Below are 18051 nucleotides of genomic sequence, written 5' to 3'. Positions count from 1 at the left end.
TCATGGGGTTATTGGGGGCCATGGGAAAATGTGGAGCTATTGGGGGCTCTGGGGCAGGGGTGAGCTGTGAGGAAGAGGGGGAACCATGGGGCTGCCGGGGGGCTGTGGCATGGGGGAGAGCATCGGAGAGCTGTGGGGCTGTAGGAAAATGGGGCCACGGGCCAGGCTCCATCAGCGGCGCAGGAAGAAGTCACACGCTCCCAGACCCGAGTGGGGTTTATTGGTGGGTCCCGGCCCCGTGGGGACGGCACCTTCTCCCACCCCACAGAGCCCAGCCTGCAGCTGGGGCCACCCAAGAGCACCCACGGCCATGCTGGGGGCCCCAAGGCCCCCCCAGCTCAGTCCCAGCATGTCCCACACCCCTGTCCAGCTCAGAGGAGCACGGAGCCGTGCCCCTGTGCCTGCCCCGGCACGCCCCAGCCAGCCAGGGGGACACTGTCACCTGATGGAAGCCCTGTGGCCACTTCAGCCCGTGCCCCGAGGCACCAGCACACACAGGCCCCGCAGGGAGGGGGCAGAGCCCCGCAGCCCCCGGGGCCCCACAGCAGCTACATGTTGAGGAAGGGGAAGGCCGAGGGCTGCAGGGTGCCCTCCGTGTCCGTGCCCCCGTCCTGCGGCTCCACCGGCGGCGAGCGCGGCCGGAGCGCCGTGCCGGGACGGGCCACCAGCTCCATGCCGGCGAACAGGGACAGCCCGGGCGCCGCCGTGTCCCCCGCCAGCCTGCTGCCCCCGCCCTGCCCGCAGGGACAGGCTGGCACCGCGGCCCCGGGCTGCCCGGGGGGCTCCGATGCCACCCCCGGCTCCTCGGCGGCGGCCGCGGGGGTCGGGGCCGGGCTCAGCGGGGTCAGGAAGGTCCCGCCGGGCACGGCCGGGATGTCCATGAGCAGGTCCCCGGCCGAGCCCGCCGAGGGGGCCGAGGGTGGGCGTGGGGCCCGCGGGGAGGGCTGGGCCCGGCACAGGGCCTCGAACTGCCGCAGCATCTGGGACAGGGGAGGGCACAGTGCTCAGCCTGCCACCTCCTGTCAGGCACAGCGACTGCCCCAGTGTCCCCTCCCGGGGCCCAGGGGGAGCATCACCCCGCCCTGGGAGAGGCAGCCAAACCAGCCCTCCCTGAGCCATTCCCAAGGGCTGTGTGTCCCCAGGGGCTGGCAAACCCGTGCCAAGGGACTGGGCACAGGCATGTCCCCAGAGTCACCTTTGTTGCTCGGTTGGCCACAGGCCCAGGGCTGCCCTGGCTGAGGTGCTGCAGGCGCTGCTGGGTCACGGCAAAGATCTGCTCTGGGGACAGCAGGTCGGAGCAGCCGAGGGCAGAGATGGCACACATGGACCTCTGTGGGAGAGGGCAGCTGAGCCTGGCAGGCCCCCAAACGCCCCCCAGCCCTCCCAGGGGAGCCCTGAGCTCACTGACCATGCGGACGCTGTCACTGGGATCCTCCAGCGCCCGGCCCAGCAGCTCCAGCACCACCTCACAGTTCAGGAGCCCACACCTGCACAGGGAGGGGGGTCACAGTCCCCTGCAGCCCCTTCCCATCCCACAGTCCAGGCCTGGGCAGCCAGGGAAGGGCTCAGGTTGCCCCAGAAGCCCCCCCAGCCCTAGGGAGCACCCGCCTCTGACACTCACTCCTTGAGGAAGTGCTGAGCTTCCTCCCTGGTGAGGAAGACCCTGGCCCCGCGCGTCAGTGCCGACACCAGGCTCAGCTCCCTGCGGCAGTCACCCGGGCTGTCAGCATCCACCCTGCTGGGGACACACCTCGTGAGGACAGCAGCCACCTGCTTACCCCTCCTGGGGTCCCTGCACCCCCCTGGCACACAGGGCCCCCCACCCTGGGCAGCTCTGCCCGCCCAGGGCCGGCAGGACGAACAGCCCTGGGGGAGGACAGCCAGCAGTGCCGGGGCACTCTGGATCCCTGGTGTGGGAAGCCAGGGCAGCGCTGCTGGGACAGCGCCAGGGCAGGGGAGCCCCGGGCCCCTCTCACCCGTCGGGCCCGTGGCTCAGCTCCCGGCTGGCCCCGGAGCGGCTGTCGCTGCCGGATTTGCTGCCCGAGTCCGAGGCGCGGCTCCGCTCGTGGCCCTGCGAGGATTCCCGGGAGCTGTGCCCGCTGTCGGCCTCCTCCCAGCCGCCCCCGGGCAGCCCCGGCTGGTGGCTCGCTGCGGGGACAGCGCTGCTGAGCTGGGGTCCCCAAACCCCCAGGAGGGTGGGGACCCCCAGACTCCCCGGGCAGGACCCACCTCGGGACGCGCGCGGCGCGGGAGGGCTCGGGGGCGGCGGGGCCGGGCTGCTGGCGGGGGATGGAGCTCGCACAGGCTCATAGGTGTCCTCGGGGAGGTCTCCCCGGAGCTGCCGGGGCCCCCCCGGGGCCGGGAGCACGGCCTGGGCCACGGCCTCGGCCGCCCGCTGGAGGCTGCTCAGCAGGGCCTCTCCTGTGGAAGCTGCGAGGCTGGGATGTTGGGAGCACCCCGGGAGCCCAGCCCCACGGGATCACCCCAGCTCCAGGCTGGCAGAGGGGCCGAGGGAGCTCTGGGAGCTCAGAGTGACCCCACGGCCCTGCCCCAGCTCCCAGCAGGAAAGGAGCCAGTGAGGGCCCGGCCAGGACTCACCGGAGCCGCTCTTGTCGCTGCTGAAGCCGAAGCCCTGCAGGGAGCCACAGGGGCTGGGGCTGGAGCCCATCCCTGGGGAGGCACAGGGGATGTCAGGGGGGCACAGGCACTGGGGCTCCCCTTTCCTGCCGTGTCCCTGTGCCCTGTGCTCACCGGCGGGGGCCGGGGGCCGGCCGGGCGCCAGCGGCTGCGGCAGCGGCGCATCCGAGAACAGAATCTTGGCCAGGTCCTGTGGGATGGACACACGCACACACACACACAGAGGAGTGCTGGCAGTGCTGGGAGCCCCGGAGCCCCCCGAACAGCCCTGTCCCTCAGCACCCACCTGTGCGGCCGCCCGCACCTTCTGGTTCAGGCTGTTGCCGTGGAGGGGGTCTGGGGGCCCGGAGAACGCTGCAGACACACAGCGGAGGGTGAGGGGCAGGACCCTGCTCCCGGCTCAGCCCCGGCAGCAGGAGCCCTTCTGGGCTCTCCAGCCCCCCGCGGGGCTGTCGCTGCTGTGCCTGTCCCCCCAGGCCGTCACCTGCAGCCTCCCGGATGAAGCTGGCGTTCCTCTTCAGCTGCAGCACAAAGTGGGGCGAGCCCTGCGAGCAGGTGTGCAGCAGGATCTTCAGCACCTGCCTCGGGGCACAGGGACAGGTCACAGCTGCCCTCCCTGGAGCGGGGGGTCCCATCCCATCCCCCCAGTGCCCCCAGCACGGACCCACCTTCAACTTGACGTGGCAGGAGCTGCTCTGCAGCCGTGTGAGGAGATGCTCCAGCAGGCACTGGCTGCTGCCGGGGGACTCGTGGGAGATCTCTAGGGACGGGTTAGGGATCCAGCCAGGTGAGGAGCAGCAGCAGCCCCCGAGCGCCAGGAATTCAGCCCCTCCACAGGCTCCCAGCCAGGGCCCGCAGTCCCGCGGCTGCCCCTCCCAGCCCCGCGGGCCTCCAAAGCCCATCAGGGTCTGGAGCAGCCCCGGGGAGCTCCCCCTGCCCCGGGACCCCCTCCCTGCCCCGGGACCCCCTCCCCGTGCCCCCCGGCCCCCCGAAGGATACTGGCGATCTCCTCGAACAGGTACCCGGGGCACGGGGTGTCGTCGTCGGCCGTGCCCCGCAGCAACACCGGCAGCTGGAGGAGGAGGGGGCGGGTGAGAGGGAGCGGAGCCGCCCCGGCCCCCGGCCCCGGGGCAGGCCCGGCCCGCTCAGGGCTGCGTGAGGCCGCTGCGGAGGCGAGTGCGGGGATGCAGCGATGACGTCGTGAGCGAGCAGTGACGTCACGCCCCGGCAGCCCCCCCGCACCCCCAAAAGCCCCGGCCCGTACCCGGCTCAGGAAACTCAGCCGGTCCCGCAGCGGCGCCGCCATGACACTGCCCGCACCGGCCCTGCCCGCTCCCTCGGCGGCCTCAGGGAACCGCCCCCCGGAAGTTGCTTTCCACCAATGAGAAAGCGAAGCTCTGCCGCTCAACCAATCATCGGTGAGGGAGGGCGGGGCTACAGGCGGAAGAACCTCATGAGGTTGACGCCTGAAGGAGGCGGGAAGTAAACAACCGGCATTTCAACCAATCAGAGCCGTCCGCGCCGAATGACAAACCAGAAGGGCGTGGCTTGTGGCGGCCCCGCCCAATAGGAGAGCGCGGTGCGTGACGAGCGGGGCGGGCAGCCAATCGCGGTCGCGCGGGCATGGCGGCGCCCGTGCGGTGAGGCGATGTCGGGGCGCGGAGTGTGGCAGCGGGCGCGGGCGGCTCGGGGGCGGCGGGTCCCGGCGCTCCCCCGCTCCCGTGCCCTGTGTTCCCGCAGGCCGCGGCCTACGGGCGGTGCGTGGCGGCGGCGGCGGCGGGCCCGGCGGAGCTGCGGCGGGACGCGTGCCTGGAGGAGTTCCGGGCGCTGCGCGAGTGCTTCGCCCGCGCGGTACGGCCCTGCCCCGGTGCCCGGCCCCATCCCGGTGCCCGGCCCCATCCCGCTGCCGGCGGAAGGCGGCGGCCTCGGCCCGTGCTGACCGCGGCTCGTTGCAGGCAAAGGCGACGCCGAAGTGACCCCGGAGCCCCCGCCCGGAGGCGCTCGTGGGGAACGGAGCCCTCTCAAAGCACCGCTTTGTCCTCCAATGACGGAACCCCCCGAGCCGGAGCTGCCCACCCGCTCCCGGCCCGGAGGAGGCGCAGCCCCGGGCTGGGTGAGGGTCACAGATCTATTTTAATTTATTAAAAAAAAGAATTGAGATCAGAATGCTTCAGCTTTTTTTATTGATGGGCTCGGCCCGCGCTCCGGGCTCTCCGTGCCAGCGTTCCACCCGCCCCGGGGGAGCCGGTCCCGGCGGGACAAGGCAGCTGCCAGCCCGGCCCGGGGTGCCCACGCCATTCCCAGGAGCAGGAATGATGCCAGGAGCATCTTTGGTCCCTTCTGTTCACACAGAGAACAACAAACAGGCGGATCCCCTCCCCGGGGCAGCCCTGGAGCTGCTCCAGAGCCCGCCCTGCCTCCCGGCCCTGCTGCTTGTGCTTGGACAGCGTTCATGGAGAAGCTCATTGGGTTCGGGGGGTTTAAGGCCACAGTGTTCCCGGGGCTCTTCCCAAAGGAGTCCCCAGGTCGCTCCCTGTCCCTCTGGGTTGTGACACCCCGGGAGCACCAGGCAGGGACAGTCCCACCCCGTCCCAGCTCTGCAGGGTCCCACTGGACACAGACTCGAGGTTGCCAAAGACATTTGGAGGTCGGGATATAAAACCCACCACAGTGATGAGGTCTGAGGGCTCCAGGCTGGGAATTCTCAGCCGGTCTGGGAGAGCTTTGGGATTGAATTCCGTACATTCACAGGTCAGGGTGTAAAAACACAAAACCCAAAAAAACCCAAGGGATGAATCACTGGGAGCCTGAAACAACACAGAGCTCTGGGGAAGCTCCTCCCTTCCTCACTCACCAAATTCCCAGAGGTGGAGCAGGGACCTGTCTGGATGCAGAACAGGGCTGGGGGAGGCTGGGAAGAGCACAGGGAACACAGGCAGAGGGAGGTGGAGCCCCTGGATCCACCCGGCTCTGCCACGCTTTCTCCCAGACCACTCACCTCTGGCAGAAGAATCAAGCTGGCTTGGGGGGAAGTTGAGCTTCTTAATGCACTTTTGAGAGGGGAAGTGGAGCTGGAGAGCACAGAGAGGAGCACCCAGGGAGGGCAGTGGGGCAGAGCTCTGTGTGACCCCGGTGTGTGGCCAAGGAACCCCATCCCTGGGAGAGAGGCAGCACAACAGGAGCTGTGCCCAGTTAAGGCAGCGTTTCTACTAAATGAGGTTCCTAAACCACCACTGTGGCCCAAACAAAGGCGGCTCTGCTCGCAGCCCAGCACTGGAGCTGCCTCTGCTGCTCCTCAGCTCACGGCTTCTCTGGGCGAAGCCCTTCCCGAGGTGTGGGTGGATCCCAGGTCCCCTCGGCACAGCGGGGCCATGCAGCCCCTTCCTGCTTCTGAGAGGAGTTGGGAGATGGTTGGAGAAGGCAATTGGATGTGAATGAGATGCTGGAAAAGGTCCTCAGAGCAGCGGCCTGGCAGGGAGCCGAGGTGGATGGCAGCTCTGGAAGGCAGGGGACAGCAGGAATGTCACTTCCAGTGCCACCATCTCCTCGGCCGCCCGCAGGCACACGCTGGGGGTGCTGCTGAAGATCCTGTGGATCCCAGCACTGCGTCCAGCAAAGTGCAGCTGGCTCAGCTCTCTCCAGGCCGTCAGGGGCTCCTGTCCTGTGTCACCTGCTGGATGTGGCGGCTGCGCGCCAGGTGCTGCGCGCCCTCGGCCACCCGGCTCAGCCGCGTCTCCAGCGCGCTCCGCAGGTCGTTCACCTTCACGTCGGGAAGGGGGTTCAGCCCGATCAGGACCCCCCCCGCCCCTGCTGCAGCCGCCCCCTCCTCCCCACCCTCCTCCTCCTGCTCGGGAGGCAGCAGGTCGCGTCTCCTGCGGCGCAGGTCCAGGCCCCCCTGCAGCTTCAGCTCCCGGTTGGGTTTCACGTCGCGCTCCGGATCCCTGGGGGCGGCCGCTCCGTCCTCAGACTTCCCTGCTGGAGCATCCTGAGGGGCGCCGTTGGAGGGACCCCCACGGCCCTGCCGGGCCCCCGGCTCCTCCCGGGGCTCCTCCTCCTTCCCGTGCCCGCGGGCGGGCGGGTCCCGCTGCCGCCCGCCCGCTCCCTCGGCCTGCGCCCCTCTCTGCCGCTCCCTCTCCCGGGGGTGCTGCTCCCTCACTGCCACATTCCTGTTACTGGAAGAGTCCGGCACCGCTGCCAGCTCCTTGGGCTCCACCTGACTCAGAGTTTTGGCTTTAAGGTCTGTTCCTGAGTCTCTTTCCAAACTCTTTCCTGCTACTCCCTGAACTTTGGCAGCCCCCGGCTGTTCTCTTTGGATGGGAGCTGTAGCCGCTTCCACGGGTTTCAGGAAATTCTTCTTCTGGTGGACATCTCTTCCAGCTTTGGCTTCACGTTCTCCTCCCAAATCCTCTGCCAAGGCCTTTTTCTCCAGGTGGTTTCTGGCTGCTGGAACACGCTGGCCATCCCCGTGGAGGGGATCCCGGTTCTCCACGGGATTCTTAACAGCTCTGTCATTCTCTTGCAGCGGCACCTTCCGCTCCTTGGGAGCAGCCACAGGAATGTCACGCCTCTGCCCAACCTCTTCCAGCTTGCCCACCGTGTCCCTGTGCTGCTTGGTGGAATCGGGGTGCTGCTGGCCTGGCTGCTCCCTGCCCAGCACCTTCCCAGCCGTGTCTCCCTTGGCTCCGGGGCCCTCGTCCTCCCTGCTCCTGGAGAGGGGCACGGCAGGCTCCAGCTGTGCTTCTGCTGCAGGACAAAACCCACATGGAAAAGGATTTCTCAGGACATTCCCTTCTGCCACCACATCCTGTGAGACACGAGATGAGGCCGCACGGGAGGCAGAGCAGAGCTGTGGGTTATCCCCACAGCCATGGCTGTGCTAGTGGACTTTGCCATGTGCCAAAGGAGCTCACATCTCTCCCCGTTTGATTTTAGAGTTGCTCTGAGCTGTGAGCACCCTCTGGAGGGGTTCTGCTCCCTGGCCACGTCCTTACCTGGCTTTGGCTTCTCCTCTGCCCCCTCCTCCTGCCGCTGCTGGTGGATCTCCTTGTGCTGCTCCTCAATCACTGCCAGCAGCTTTGCCTGCTGGTCCAGGAGCTGCTTGTGCTGCACCTGCTGCTCCTTGATCACCTGCAGCAGCACGTTGTGGTCCAGCAGTTTTGCTGGCCCTGCTTCTGGAAAAGGGGAAAAAGACAGAGAAAGTAAAACCCCTGTGACCCAAAGCCCTCAGAAATCATGTCAGCTCTGGATGGGCTGCAAGGGCTCTCCTTGGCAGGAAGATCTGACTCCACAAACCCTGCCAGGAGAGAGGGAAGGAAGCTGGAAGAGGACAGGAGGAGAGCAAGGGACCTGCACACAAGCCCAAGCTCAGGCTCCAACCTCCTCTTGCCAGGCAGAGGTTGGAGGGAGGAGCTCAGCCTGAGGAAGGGCTTTGCAGCTTTGATGCCCCAGGGACAGAGCAGCAGGGCCTTGAGGGGAAGGAGCTTTTCCCTGTGATGTGTTCAGGTGTCCCCATGTGCCCCTGCCCACGCCCCTCCCGCCGTGCTGCCAGAGCAGTTTCAGTCCTGCCTCCCTCTTCCCAGGGCTCCAACACCAGGGAGCAGCTGTGCCCAGGTGCCAGCATGACTCAGGTCCCCAAGTGGCCCTGCCAGGTGTGCCAGAGACAGGACAGGCACCACCTGATGCTATGCAGGGGCTGTGGCCTCAAGGCACCATCCTCCCTCAGAGAGGGATCTGGGGAGATGCACACCCGTCCCCGCACGCCCCGGGGACACACACTCACCCCCTGCCTTCTCCTGCTTCTCCTCAGCGTTCTGGTTCTCCAGCAGTTCTGCTCTCTCCGGGAGGGGCAGCTCCTGCTTCTCACCTGCAAAGGAAGACAGAGCTTTGCTGTCAGTGCAGATGTTCCCCAAAACGCCTCCGCGCCGTCCCGGCTCCGTTTGCATCCAACCCGACGGCTGCGAGGGAAGTAATAAACCCAATATTTAACAATCCCGCGCCTGGTGGCAGCGAGCCAGCACTAACTACCTCGGCCAATTAACATGCAAGAACAGCTCTAACTGGCTTTTAGACGGGCACTTGGCAATGTGTTCCCTGTCAAGATCTCCCGGCTCCGTGTCCCCGGTGATTTGGGAGCCGTGCAGGAACAGCACGGCACCTGACATTTTGGCGGGTGGCGAACAACTGTTTGACAGCTCTTGCAGTAGCTGTCAAAGCCACCAGATTCCTCCCTTCCCGCAGCAGCTGCCGGAGGGGCTGTGCTCACTCACGTGCTCCACTTGTGGAGTTAAAAGGAAGCACCAGGATGGAGATGGGAATGACCAAATTGTCCCACCTCCAGTGGCCCAGAAGAGCTTGCTCAGATGAGCTGTCGTGAAAGGAGCTTACCAGGGTCTGCTTCCTTCTCCACGGACTTTGCAGCCTCCTCTGCTTTCCTGGGGAGCTGGAGCTGTGACAGGTCCTGCTTAGCAGCCTCGGCAGTGTCACCATCCAGCACGGCTGCCTGTGCCTTGGCTTCCAGCTTGGCTTCCCCTGGCTGCAGCTCCTTGTAGGGCGGCCTTGCCCCCTGCTGCACCGCTGCCTCCGGGGCCTTCTCCAGGTTTGGGACGGGCCCACCGGTCCCTCCCCGTGGCTGGTTCTCAGCAACCACTTCCTTCTCTTGTTTAGGGCCCAGTGCCTCCTTCTGGGGCTTCAGCCTGGCTGGCTCCTCCAGCAGACGGTCGTTGGCTGCTCCGGGAGCCACTTTGTTCTCGCTGGATTCCTCCCGCTCCCGCCCCATGTCCACGACCACCTCATCATGTGGGACTGGGGGCTCGTGGCGATGAGCCTCCCCCACGGGCACAGCAATCCCTGGGGGGACAGGCAGGGTCAGAGGCAGCAGCTTCCCAGTACTCCCAGTACACCCAGTACTCCCAGTACACCCAGCTCCATGCCCTGTCCAGCCCTGACTTCTCTCCCTCATCTGGAGGCCACGTTCCCAAAACGCATCCAGAGCAACAAACACTAAATCACCTTCAATCCACCAATACCACCACGAAGCTGCACTGAGGGGAGGGTAAGGAGAGTTCAGCATCTCTGTCTCAGAGTCCCACAACATACACACAGCCCCAGCTCCCTTTCCCAGGATCACCTTTACCTTGATCAGGACGGTCCAGCTGCACTTTCTCTTCCACCTTTCCTCTCTCCTCCTCCCTCTTGGGCACCTGCACGGGCACCTTGATCTGTGGCTGCTCCATCTCCTCCTTCTCAGGCACTTTGGGTTTATCACGGTCATCCTCGGGCTCCTCCACCACTGGGTGCTGCTCTGCAAACACAGGATGGGGACAGGGATGAGGAGTGTGATCTGGGAATTGCTGTGTCTGTCCCAGTCCCCTTCACCCACCCAGCCCAGCTGCTGATTTCCCTGCAGCCTCAGCACCGTGGGGCTGGGGGAGATTTTGTTCTGGTTTTTTTTGTGTTGTGGGTTTTTATGGAGCTGCCAGCAGGGAAGTGTGGCAGGGATGGAGCAGGAATGGAGAGGGATGGAGCAGGGATGAAGTGGGGATGGAGAGGGGAGGGAGCAGGGATGGAGCCAGATGGACAAGGGATGGCGCAGGGATGGAACAGGGATGGAGCCAGGATGGAGCATGGATGGTTAAGGGATGGAGCTGGGATGGAGCAGGGATGGCACAGGGATGGAACAGGGATGGAGCCAGGATGGAGCAGGGATGGAGCAGGGATGGAGCCGGGATGGAGCCGGGATGGAGCCGGGATGGAGCCGGGATGGAGCCGGGATGGAGCCGGGATGGAGCCGGGATGGAGCCGGGATGGAGCCGGGATGGAGCCGGGATGGAGCCGGGATGGAGCCGGGATGGAGCCGGGATGGAGCCGGGATGGAGCCGGGATGGAGCCGGGATGGAGCCGGGATGGAGCCGGGATGGAGCCGGGATGGAGCCGGGATGGAGCCGGGATGGAGCCGGGATGGAGCCGGGATGGAGCCGGGATGGAGCCGGGATGGAGCCGGGATGGAGCCGGGATGGAGCCGGGATGGAGCCGGGATGGAGCCGGGATGGAGCCGGGATGGAGCCGGGATGGAGCCGGGATGGAGCCGGGATGGAGCCGGGATGGAGCCGGGATGGAGCAGGGATGCAGCCGGCTGCTGCTGCGAGCCAGTGCCACCAGATGGTAGCATCCCCCCGGCTCCCTGCCCCAGCCCCCCGGCTCCGGGAGACACCGAGCTGGAATCCAGCCCCGGATCCCCCGGTGCTGGAAGAGGCAGAGCTGCGATCCAGCCCCGAACCCCCCAACGCCAGAACCCGAGCTGGGCTCCAGCCCAGCTCCCACCCCCCGCTGCTGTTTGCTGTGAAGCGTCTTAAATCCTCCGTTATTTTGATTTTTCCCCCCTTTTAGTGCCCGTGTGTTCCCACAGCCCTTCAGATGCCTCTCAGAGGAGGGGTGGGGAGGTTTCCTTTTCCCGCAAAAGTTTTGAGGATGGGGATTAAACAGGCATTAATTAGGGGAAACTCCTGAGGGAGAAGGAGGAGTTTCCCCCCACCTTGCCCTCAAAGAGGTGGAATGTCTTTGGAAGACACATCCCAGTCAAACCAGTCGTTGTATTCAGCACTGATATGACCAGCATATTCCACATGGAATCTTTCACACATTCCATGGGACGGGAAGGGTCCCTTCCAGCCCCAGCATGGCAGAAAACCCACACAGGGAGTGAACTCTTCCTTTGGAGAGCAGCAGAGAAGGAAATCAAATTGTTTCCCAGCAGTGAAGTTGTTCTGCAGATTTTTTTCCATCCAACAAACTCTTTTAAAAAAAAAAAAAAAATCTATCTTCTGTAACAAAAAAAAATTCCCAACTCTTTCCCCCTTCGCCCTCCCCCGTGTGATTTCCTTTGGGGAATTAATTCTATAAACATCTTTCCATTTTCTCCTCCCCCTCCGCAGGGCTGGTGCGATTTATTACGAGATGAACTCATGGGAAAGAAGGGATTGCCACAACTTCAGCTGCGTGGGCCTTGCCTGAGCCGGGGAGGGGGGGAAACAACAAAAATTCACAAAAAATTAAGTACAAACTCCTGGCCCAGAGGGATGTGTGCCAGCAGGACCTTGAGCCTCTCCAGAAATGCAGACTCCAGCCCGGAGCTCCACACCCAGAGGAGGGACGTGAGCGGGGCTGGCCGGCTCCCCGCGTTCCTCCGCTGTGGGAGCCATGGTGGGAGGGGAAAAGGACTCGGATTTTCTGAGAAATTCAAGTCTAGTACCCAAGGGTCCCCCTCTCCATTGAGGGACTTCCCAGGGTTCAGCAAGTCAGGGCAGGACACTCCTCCTTTTCAGGAAAATCTGGGCTGCAGGAGCCAGTGCCCAGCCCTGGCCAGGGGCCTGGGAAGCTGGAGCCCGGGGAGGGGAGGGGAGGGGAGGAGAGGGGAGCCTCGGCACGGCTGCGGATGTTCCCAGCTCAGTCCTGGCCCCGGTGCAAGAAATTATTTACTCTATTGGAGGAAAGTTTCTTGTTAATTGGTTCATGGAGGCGGGAGATGGCTCTGGTCGGAGAGGACTGCAGGATCCAGAGAACCCCAGCACAGGCAGGGCTGTTCCTACAGCAGATGGGAGCGACGAGCTGAGCGGTGAGATGGTGTTCAAGGGGAAGTAAAAAGGAAGAGAAGAGGAAATAAAAAGGAAGAGAGAAGGAAATGAAGAGAGAAGGAAATAAAATGGAAAAGAGGAGGAAATAAAAAGGAAGAGAAGAAATAAAAAGGGAAAGAGAAATAAATAAAAAGGGAAAGACAAGGAAATAAAAAGGAAAATGGGAGGAAATAAAAAGGAAGAGAGGAGGAAATTAAAAGGAAGAGAGGAGGAAATAAAAAGGGAAAGAGGAGGAAATAAAAAGGAAGTAGGGGGAATTAAAAGGAAGAGAGGAGGAAATAAAGAGGGAAAGAGGAGGAAATAAAAAGGAAGGAGGGGGAATTAAAAGGAAGAGAGGAAATAAAAAGGAAAGGAGGAAATAAAAAGGAAGGAGGGGGAATTAAAAGGAAAAGAGGAAATAAAAAGGAAAAGAGGAGGAAATAAAAGGGAAGAGAGAAGGAAATAAAAAGGAAACGAGAAGGAAATAAAAAGGAAGAGAGAAGGAAATAAAAAAGAAAAGAGGAGGAAATAAAAAGGAAGGAAATTAGAAGGGAGAAGGCTCCCTGCCAGCAGGAACCAGAGGAGTTAAAGGCAGCAGCTCCCCTGCCCAGAGCAGCAGGTGAACCCCCGCGGGCCCAGGGCAGCCCGAGGGGCCGGGGAGGCCCCGCTCTGCTGCGGGAGTGTCCCTGGCAGCTTCCATCATAAATCAGGCAGAGGCACGTTCCCCGCTCTGCAAACAATGCAGGAAAAGCCCAAAACACAAACAAAACACAAACCCAAAAGTCTCCACGCCGCAATAAGGCCAAGCTGCCTCGAAGCCATCATTTGCTCAGCGGGAGACAAAATTAAGTTCATCATCAGGGCGTGAATTAACAACCTCTCAGGCTGCCTGGAAATCCATCCGGGGCTCCGGGTGCTTTGCAGGGAAGAGTTTTGCTGGGGCTCTGCCTGTCTTCTTGCCCTCCAGGTCCCTTTGGAGCATCTTCCAGTAACGCTGCGCCTCGTCGTGTTTTATGAGCAGCCTTGGACATTACAGGCAAGGCCTGAGAGGCTGTAAAAGCTTTTTGGCTCCCAAGGAGAGGCCGGGGTGTGAGGCAGCACCGAGAGGTTCGCTCTGACCCCCCGGCTCTCCGGCAGCTCTGCTCACACGAGGGGAAGCCGGGGCGTCCTGCAGCTGATTTGTGTGTGTGCGTGCCTGGGTGTGTTGTGGTTTGGCAACAGCCTCTCCAGGCTGCCAAAAAATTTCATTATTAGCAACCTAAAAGCTTCCCTTCTCCCCCTGCTCCTGGTTCGGATCGCTGCAATGGTCCCAGGCAGGCACTAAATCCCTCCTCACACGTTTTTCCAGCCTCTCGGAGCCGAAATGTGCTTCCACAGCTCCTGCATGGGCAGAGGCAGCGGGATGGGCCCTGCTGTGCTCGCCCCCAGTCCGGAGGGAGCCTTAGGGACAGCACAAGGAGCTCCAGAACACACCCCCAGCCCAGGGGGTCACCCCAGAGCTGACCAGGGACACGGAGTTCAGGACCTGCTCGTGCCACTGCAGCTCCAGATCTGCTGAAATTCCTTCATCGCACGACATGGAGCAAGATCCAGGAGCCTGTGCCAAGGAAAACGGAGCCCAGCGAGTGGGGCAGAGGGCTGGGGGCAAACGCTGCCCTCGGACGTGCCCAGCAGCCCTGCACCCGGAGCAGGGCAGGGCCAGGCCCTCCCCGGGGAGCCCCCAGCCCAGCTGCGCCTCCAGGAGCCCTCCCTCCCCCCGAAACGGGTCCAGATTTCACAAGGTTATGGAATGGCATCCCTGAAATTAGTTCACAGTTGTCTCCTGACGCACCAGCAGTAAAAACCAACCCAAATTACCAGAGGCTGCTGGTTCCTTTTCTGTGTCACAGGCACTATTAAAAGCTCGCTCGCACAAAGCACCAGGGAGAGCCGTGGCGGAGCCAAGCTGTTCCTGCAGGATGCAGGAGCCACGTTCCACACAGCTCGGGGCTGCTCCGGCGGGGAATGCCAGCAGGGACCCAGCCTGCCTCGGGCAGCTTGCTTTTGGGGGCCAAAGCACACGGATGCAGGGATGGAGAGTGCAGGGATGGAGAGTGCAGGGATGCCGTGCGCCAAACACAACCGCACATTTTGCCCCAGTCCGAGTAACAGAGACCACCCCATGCCCCAGGACGCTGGGATGGCTGGAGCACGGTGCCCGGCACACCGGGAAAAGGGCTCTTGCACAAGGAGCCTGAATCAGGGCTTTGTTACCCAACGTTGCACAACAGCAGGGAGAAGATGAAGCAGCAACGATCAAGTAAGGAGCTGAAAAATATTACAAAATCTTAATCCCCCCCGAGACCCTCGAGGGTGCTTTAAATACGGAGAGAAATTGCCTAATTAGCTTTTTTTTTTTTTTTTAATGGATAATTGCCTTCCTGAGCTTTCAGAGGCAGCTTAGCAACCTTTTAACAGAGGCGCAGCCGCGGCGCGGAGCGGCAGGACGGGGCTGGAAGGGGTTTTATCCCTTTCCCGAAGAGCTGCTGACAGTAAAACCTCCAGCACCACAGGCTGGGGCTGTAATGGGCACTTGGGTGTCGTTAGGAAAAACACGATTCCGAGGCCGCTGGTCAATACGTGTTCACATAAAAGGCCAATGTTCTAATATTCATAATCCCCGGGCCCACGGGGCAGGGCTTTAATGAAAGTCTCTCCAGTTCTGGGCTCCACAACATCAAAGAGGCCAATAAAACTCCTCTCACACGCTGACAGGCGGGAGGCAGACGGGGAAGGCAGCGCTGGGGAAAGGCCCTGCGGTTTGCCTTGGATGGGGCAGCACAGGAAAGGGCACGGAGCAAGCCTGTGCCCAGGAAAGGGCTGAGCACCCTCTGACCCAGAGGCACAGATGCACCTCGTGCTTGGAAGAAGGTCCAGAAGGGTCTGGAAGAACCCTCCCACCCAGGAAAAAGGCTGGGAGCAGCACCCTGCAGCCAGGAAAGGAGCCTGGAGCAGCACCCTGCAGCCAAGGAAGGGGCAGTCTCTCCAGGCTGCCAAAAAATTTCATTATTAGCAACCTAAAAGCTTCCCTTCTCCCCCTGCTCCTGGTTCGGATCGCTGCAATGGTCCCAGGCAGGCACTAAATCCCTCCTCACATGTTTCTCCAGACTCTTGGAGCCAAAATATGCTTCCACAGACCCTGCCCTGGGCAGAGGCAGCGGGATGGGTCCTGAGCACCTTCAGACCCAAAGGCACAGATGCACCTTGTGCCTGGAAGAAGGGGTCTGGAAAACCCTCCACCCAGGAAAAGGGCTGGGTGCAGCACCCTGCAGCCAGGGAAGGAGCCTGGAGCAGAACCCTGCAGCCTGGGAAGGAGCCTGGAGCAGAACCCTGCAGCCAGGGAAGGAGCCTGGAGCAGCACCCTGCAGCCAGGGAAGGAGCCTGGAGCAGCACCCTGCAGCCAGGGAAGGGGCACGAGGCACGCTGTGCCCTGGGGAAGGGGCTGGGCACCCAGCAGTGCCCCGGGAGAAGCCGTGGGATCCTGCTGCAGCCCCGGGTGTGGAATTGAGCCCATCCGGAGGGCACCCAGGTGCCGGGGGCAGCCCAGCCCGCATCCTGCGCCCCTGCAGGGACAGGATGCAGCTGCTGCACCGCGTTCCAGGCGGCAGCTCCCGTCTGCAAAACAAGGCGGGCGAGGACGAGGGGGAGCCGCGGCGGGGGATGAAGGGCACCATTTAACGCCTCTCATTGCTAGTCAAGCCGACATCCTGCAGAGGCACAGATCCAAGGAATCGCAGGCCGGCTCTCCCGGGGCAGCCCCACGTCCGCCCTGCAGGTCCTTGTCCCCCTTCTCTGCTCGGCTCCATCTCCCCCCTCTTCCTCCTCCCCGGGGAGGGAGCCTCCATTGGCAAAGGGACCTCAGGGGACAGCAGAGCTTTCCCTCGGAACTGCAGGGCTCCTCCCTGGGAAGTTTATGACCCGGGAGCACTAAACCCGCCTTCCTCCCGGGTGGGATTATTTAATCCCGCAGCACTCGGAGCTGCTGCCGGCGGCCCCGGGATCGCTCGGATGATCAGAGCCTGGCATCCCGCCCCACCACCCCGGCTCACGCCGAGGAGGGGAGAAGACTCAGCAAACTCCTGCAGACACCGTGTTTTATGGGATTTTTTATTTTCCCAGTCAGAACACGTGTCATTAGCGATTCCTCCTGAAAGGAGCAGCTGTTCTTTGGCCATTACTGCTCCAAAATTAACCAAGACGGAAGAATTCAATCGCATCCCTCCTCCAGGCCCTGCTGAGGGCTCCATTAAGGGATTGGGAGCCTCTTTTGCTCGGAGTTCACCGGCATCCAGGAAGGCACACAAGCCTTGAGTAAGCCACGAGCAAACCACAAGTAAACTGCACCACGGAGCAAGCCCAGAGTGAATGTTATCGGCAGCAGCACCGGTGTGGGAGACGCTCCAAGCTGCCGGGCAGGAACCCAGCCAAGAGCCAGGAGGGAGGATAATCTCCAGAAGAGCCAGCCCCTTTCTCCCTTCCGCTCTCAATCTCTGCGAGGATATTTCAAGGCCTCCAAAGAACAAAAAAAAAAGCCCCACAGGAGCAGAAGGAAACAAAAGTGAAGCGAAGGAACAGGACGCGGCAGGGCCGAGGGGCAGCGCGGGGTCAGGCGGCACCTGCGCGCCACGGCCTTGCTCCAGAGCAGCTGGGAAAGGGAGGAGCGGCCGTAATTCCATCAGCAGCCCCAGCAAACAAATAATAAATAACAAGAACCGGTAAACAAAGCTGAGGCATAATCACAGGCTTTGTCAGAGAGAAAGCCGAGGCCAAATTTATACGCTCGGCACCAAAAAAAGAGGCAGTTCCCATAAATTTCCCTACCTTTGAGGGTGATGGATGGCTGGTCCTTGGGCTGGCACAGGGGGAGCAGTCCCGTGGGCCAGGTGGGCACTGGGCTCATCCCAAATAGGGATCCCTGCTCTGTCCCTCCAGGGGATCCCAGGCCTGCACCACGCCTTTCCCTTCCCAAAAGAACAACTCCCACAATGTACCACTGGAGGTCACAGAGATTTTTCCAGCAGACAAAAGTGCAGCTTTTCTTGGGAAAAGGCCTCAGGAAGCTGGGAAGATGCAGGGAGCTGCCTGGAAATTACCCTGCTTCCACCACACTTTAAAAAGAAAACAAATTTCTCCTTCTTTTTAAGAGGCGACCTAGGAACAGGGCTGGGAAACCCAACTCCAGCAAGCACATACCTGGAAGTTTGACTGAATCCTGGTCAATTCTGTTCTCCTCTCTGTCCAGGTGCTCCAAGCCCATTGCTTCCGTCCTCACAGGGGTGTCCTTGGTGGAAGACAGGGTGGTGTAGGTGCTGATCACCAGCATGCCCAGCCCAATCCACAGGATAATCTGCACAGAGGGACAGAGGGACAGTGAGCAGAGGAAATCCAAGGGGACTGCTCCCCACAGCATTCCCACGGTGCCTCCACAGAATTCCAAGCTCGGCACAGTGACACGTGCTAGGGAGAGAAGAGAAATGTCAGAGAGAAACAGGAAAACCAATTGCTCCTGGCTGAGGTTCATATTTGGGTGTAGAGCCATGGGAATGGAAGCTGTTGGAATGGAAGCTGTTTCAGAGGCTGGAAGCTGTTAGAAAGGCTTTGGAAGGGCTCAAAAGCAAGTGAAGTGAGTGGGCAGGACACAGGGATAGGAAAATGCATGTGGCAGACAAGTCCTACTGCAAAGACTCATTTCCTGGTATTCCCAGCATGAGAACTCCATGAAATCAGGTCTGGCTGAGCACAGAGGAGCCTGGCCTGGTTACAGCTC

At 62.2% G+C, this 18051-nt stretch overlaps 3 protein-coding genes across 10 annotated transcripts in view; 1 reads left to right on the top strand and 2 right to left on the bottom strand.

The window, feature by feature from the left end:
* Positions 1-198: 198 nt before the first annotated feature.
* Positions 199-4013, bottom strand: TEPSIN (TEPSIN adaptor related protein complex 4 accessory protein). 6 transcript variants are annotated; one of them, XM_039715806.1, is made up of 13 exons: positions 3902-4013; positions 3637-3709; positions 3306-3397; positions 3122-3182; positions 2924-2991; positions 2752-2827; positions 2599-2670; positions 2230-2430; positions 1977-2148; positions 1622-1738; positions 1409-1487; positions 1196-1330; positions 199-980 (listed from the first exon to the last, which is right to left on the bottom strand). In XM_039715806.1, exons 1-13 carry the CDS (start codon positions 3941-3943, stop codon positions 549-551), a joined length of 1620 nt encoding a protein of 539 aa, XP_039571740.1. In that variant the 5' UTR covers positions 3944-4013; the 3' UTR covers positions 199-548. The 6 variants fall into 6 exon arrangements, with proteins under 6 accessions (XP_039571740.1, XP_039571738.1, XP_039571741.1 ...); XM_039715804.1 differs by having other exon boundaries at positions 3122-3215; positions 3902-4012; XM_039715807.1 differs by having other exon boundaries at positions 1622-1735; positions 3122-3215; positions 3902-4012.
* A 126-nt stretch (positions 4014-4139) lies between these two features.
* Positions 4140-4800, top strand: NDUFAF8 (NADH:ubiquinone oxidoreductase complex assembly factor 8). Its single transcript, XM_039715818.1, is given in 3 exon segments — positions 4140-4370; positions 4373-4488; positions 4593-4800. Coding segments are annotated over 3 exon segments (222 nt in total). The 5' UTR covers positions 4140-4285; the 3' UTR covers positions 4614-4800.
* Positions 4801-4803: 3 nt separating this feature from the next.
* The window catches only part of SLC38A10 (solute carrier family 38 member 10), a 30680-nt gene continuing 17432 nt past the window's right edge, over positions 4804-18051 (bottom strand). For all 3 annotated transcript variants that reach the window (XM_039715798.1, XM_039715799.1, XM_039715800.1), the window contains 6 exons: positions 17478-17631; positions 9770-9937; positions 9022-9483; positions 8417-8500; positions 7629-7808; positions 4804-7380 (listed from right to left, as the gene is read on the bottom strand). In XM_039715798.1, coding sequence (XP_039571732.1) covers positions 6284-7380; positions 7629-7808; positions 8417-8500; positions 9022-9483; positions 9770-9937; positions 17478-17631 — 2145 coding nt within the window. In that variant the 3' untranslated portion in view covers positions 4804-6283. The remainder of the gene's footprint in view (positions 7381-7628; positions 7809-8416; positions 8501-9021; positions 9484-9769; positions 9938-17477; positions 17632-18051) is intronic.

Source organism: Passer montanus, unplaced genomic scaffold (genome assembly GCF_014805655.1).
Source record: "Passer montanus isolate IOZ18808 unplaced genomic scaffold, ASM1480565v1 scaffold35, whole genome shotgun sequence".
Taxonomy (NCBI): domain Eukaryota; kingdom Metazoa; phylum Chordata; class Aves; order Passeriformes; family Passeridae; genus Passer; species Passer montanus.
This window is presented reverse-complemented; position numbering and strand designations above follow the sequence as displayed.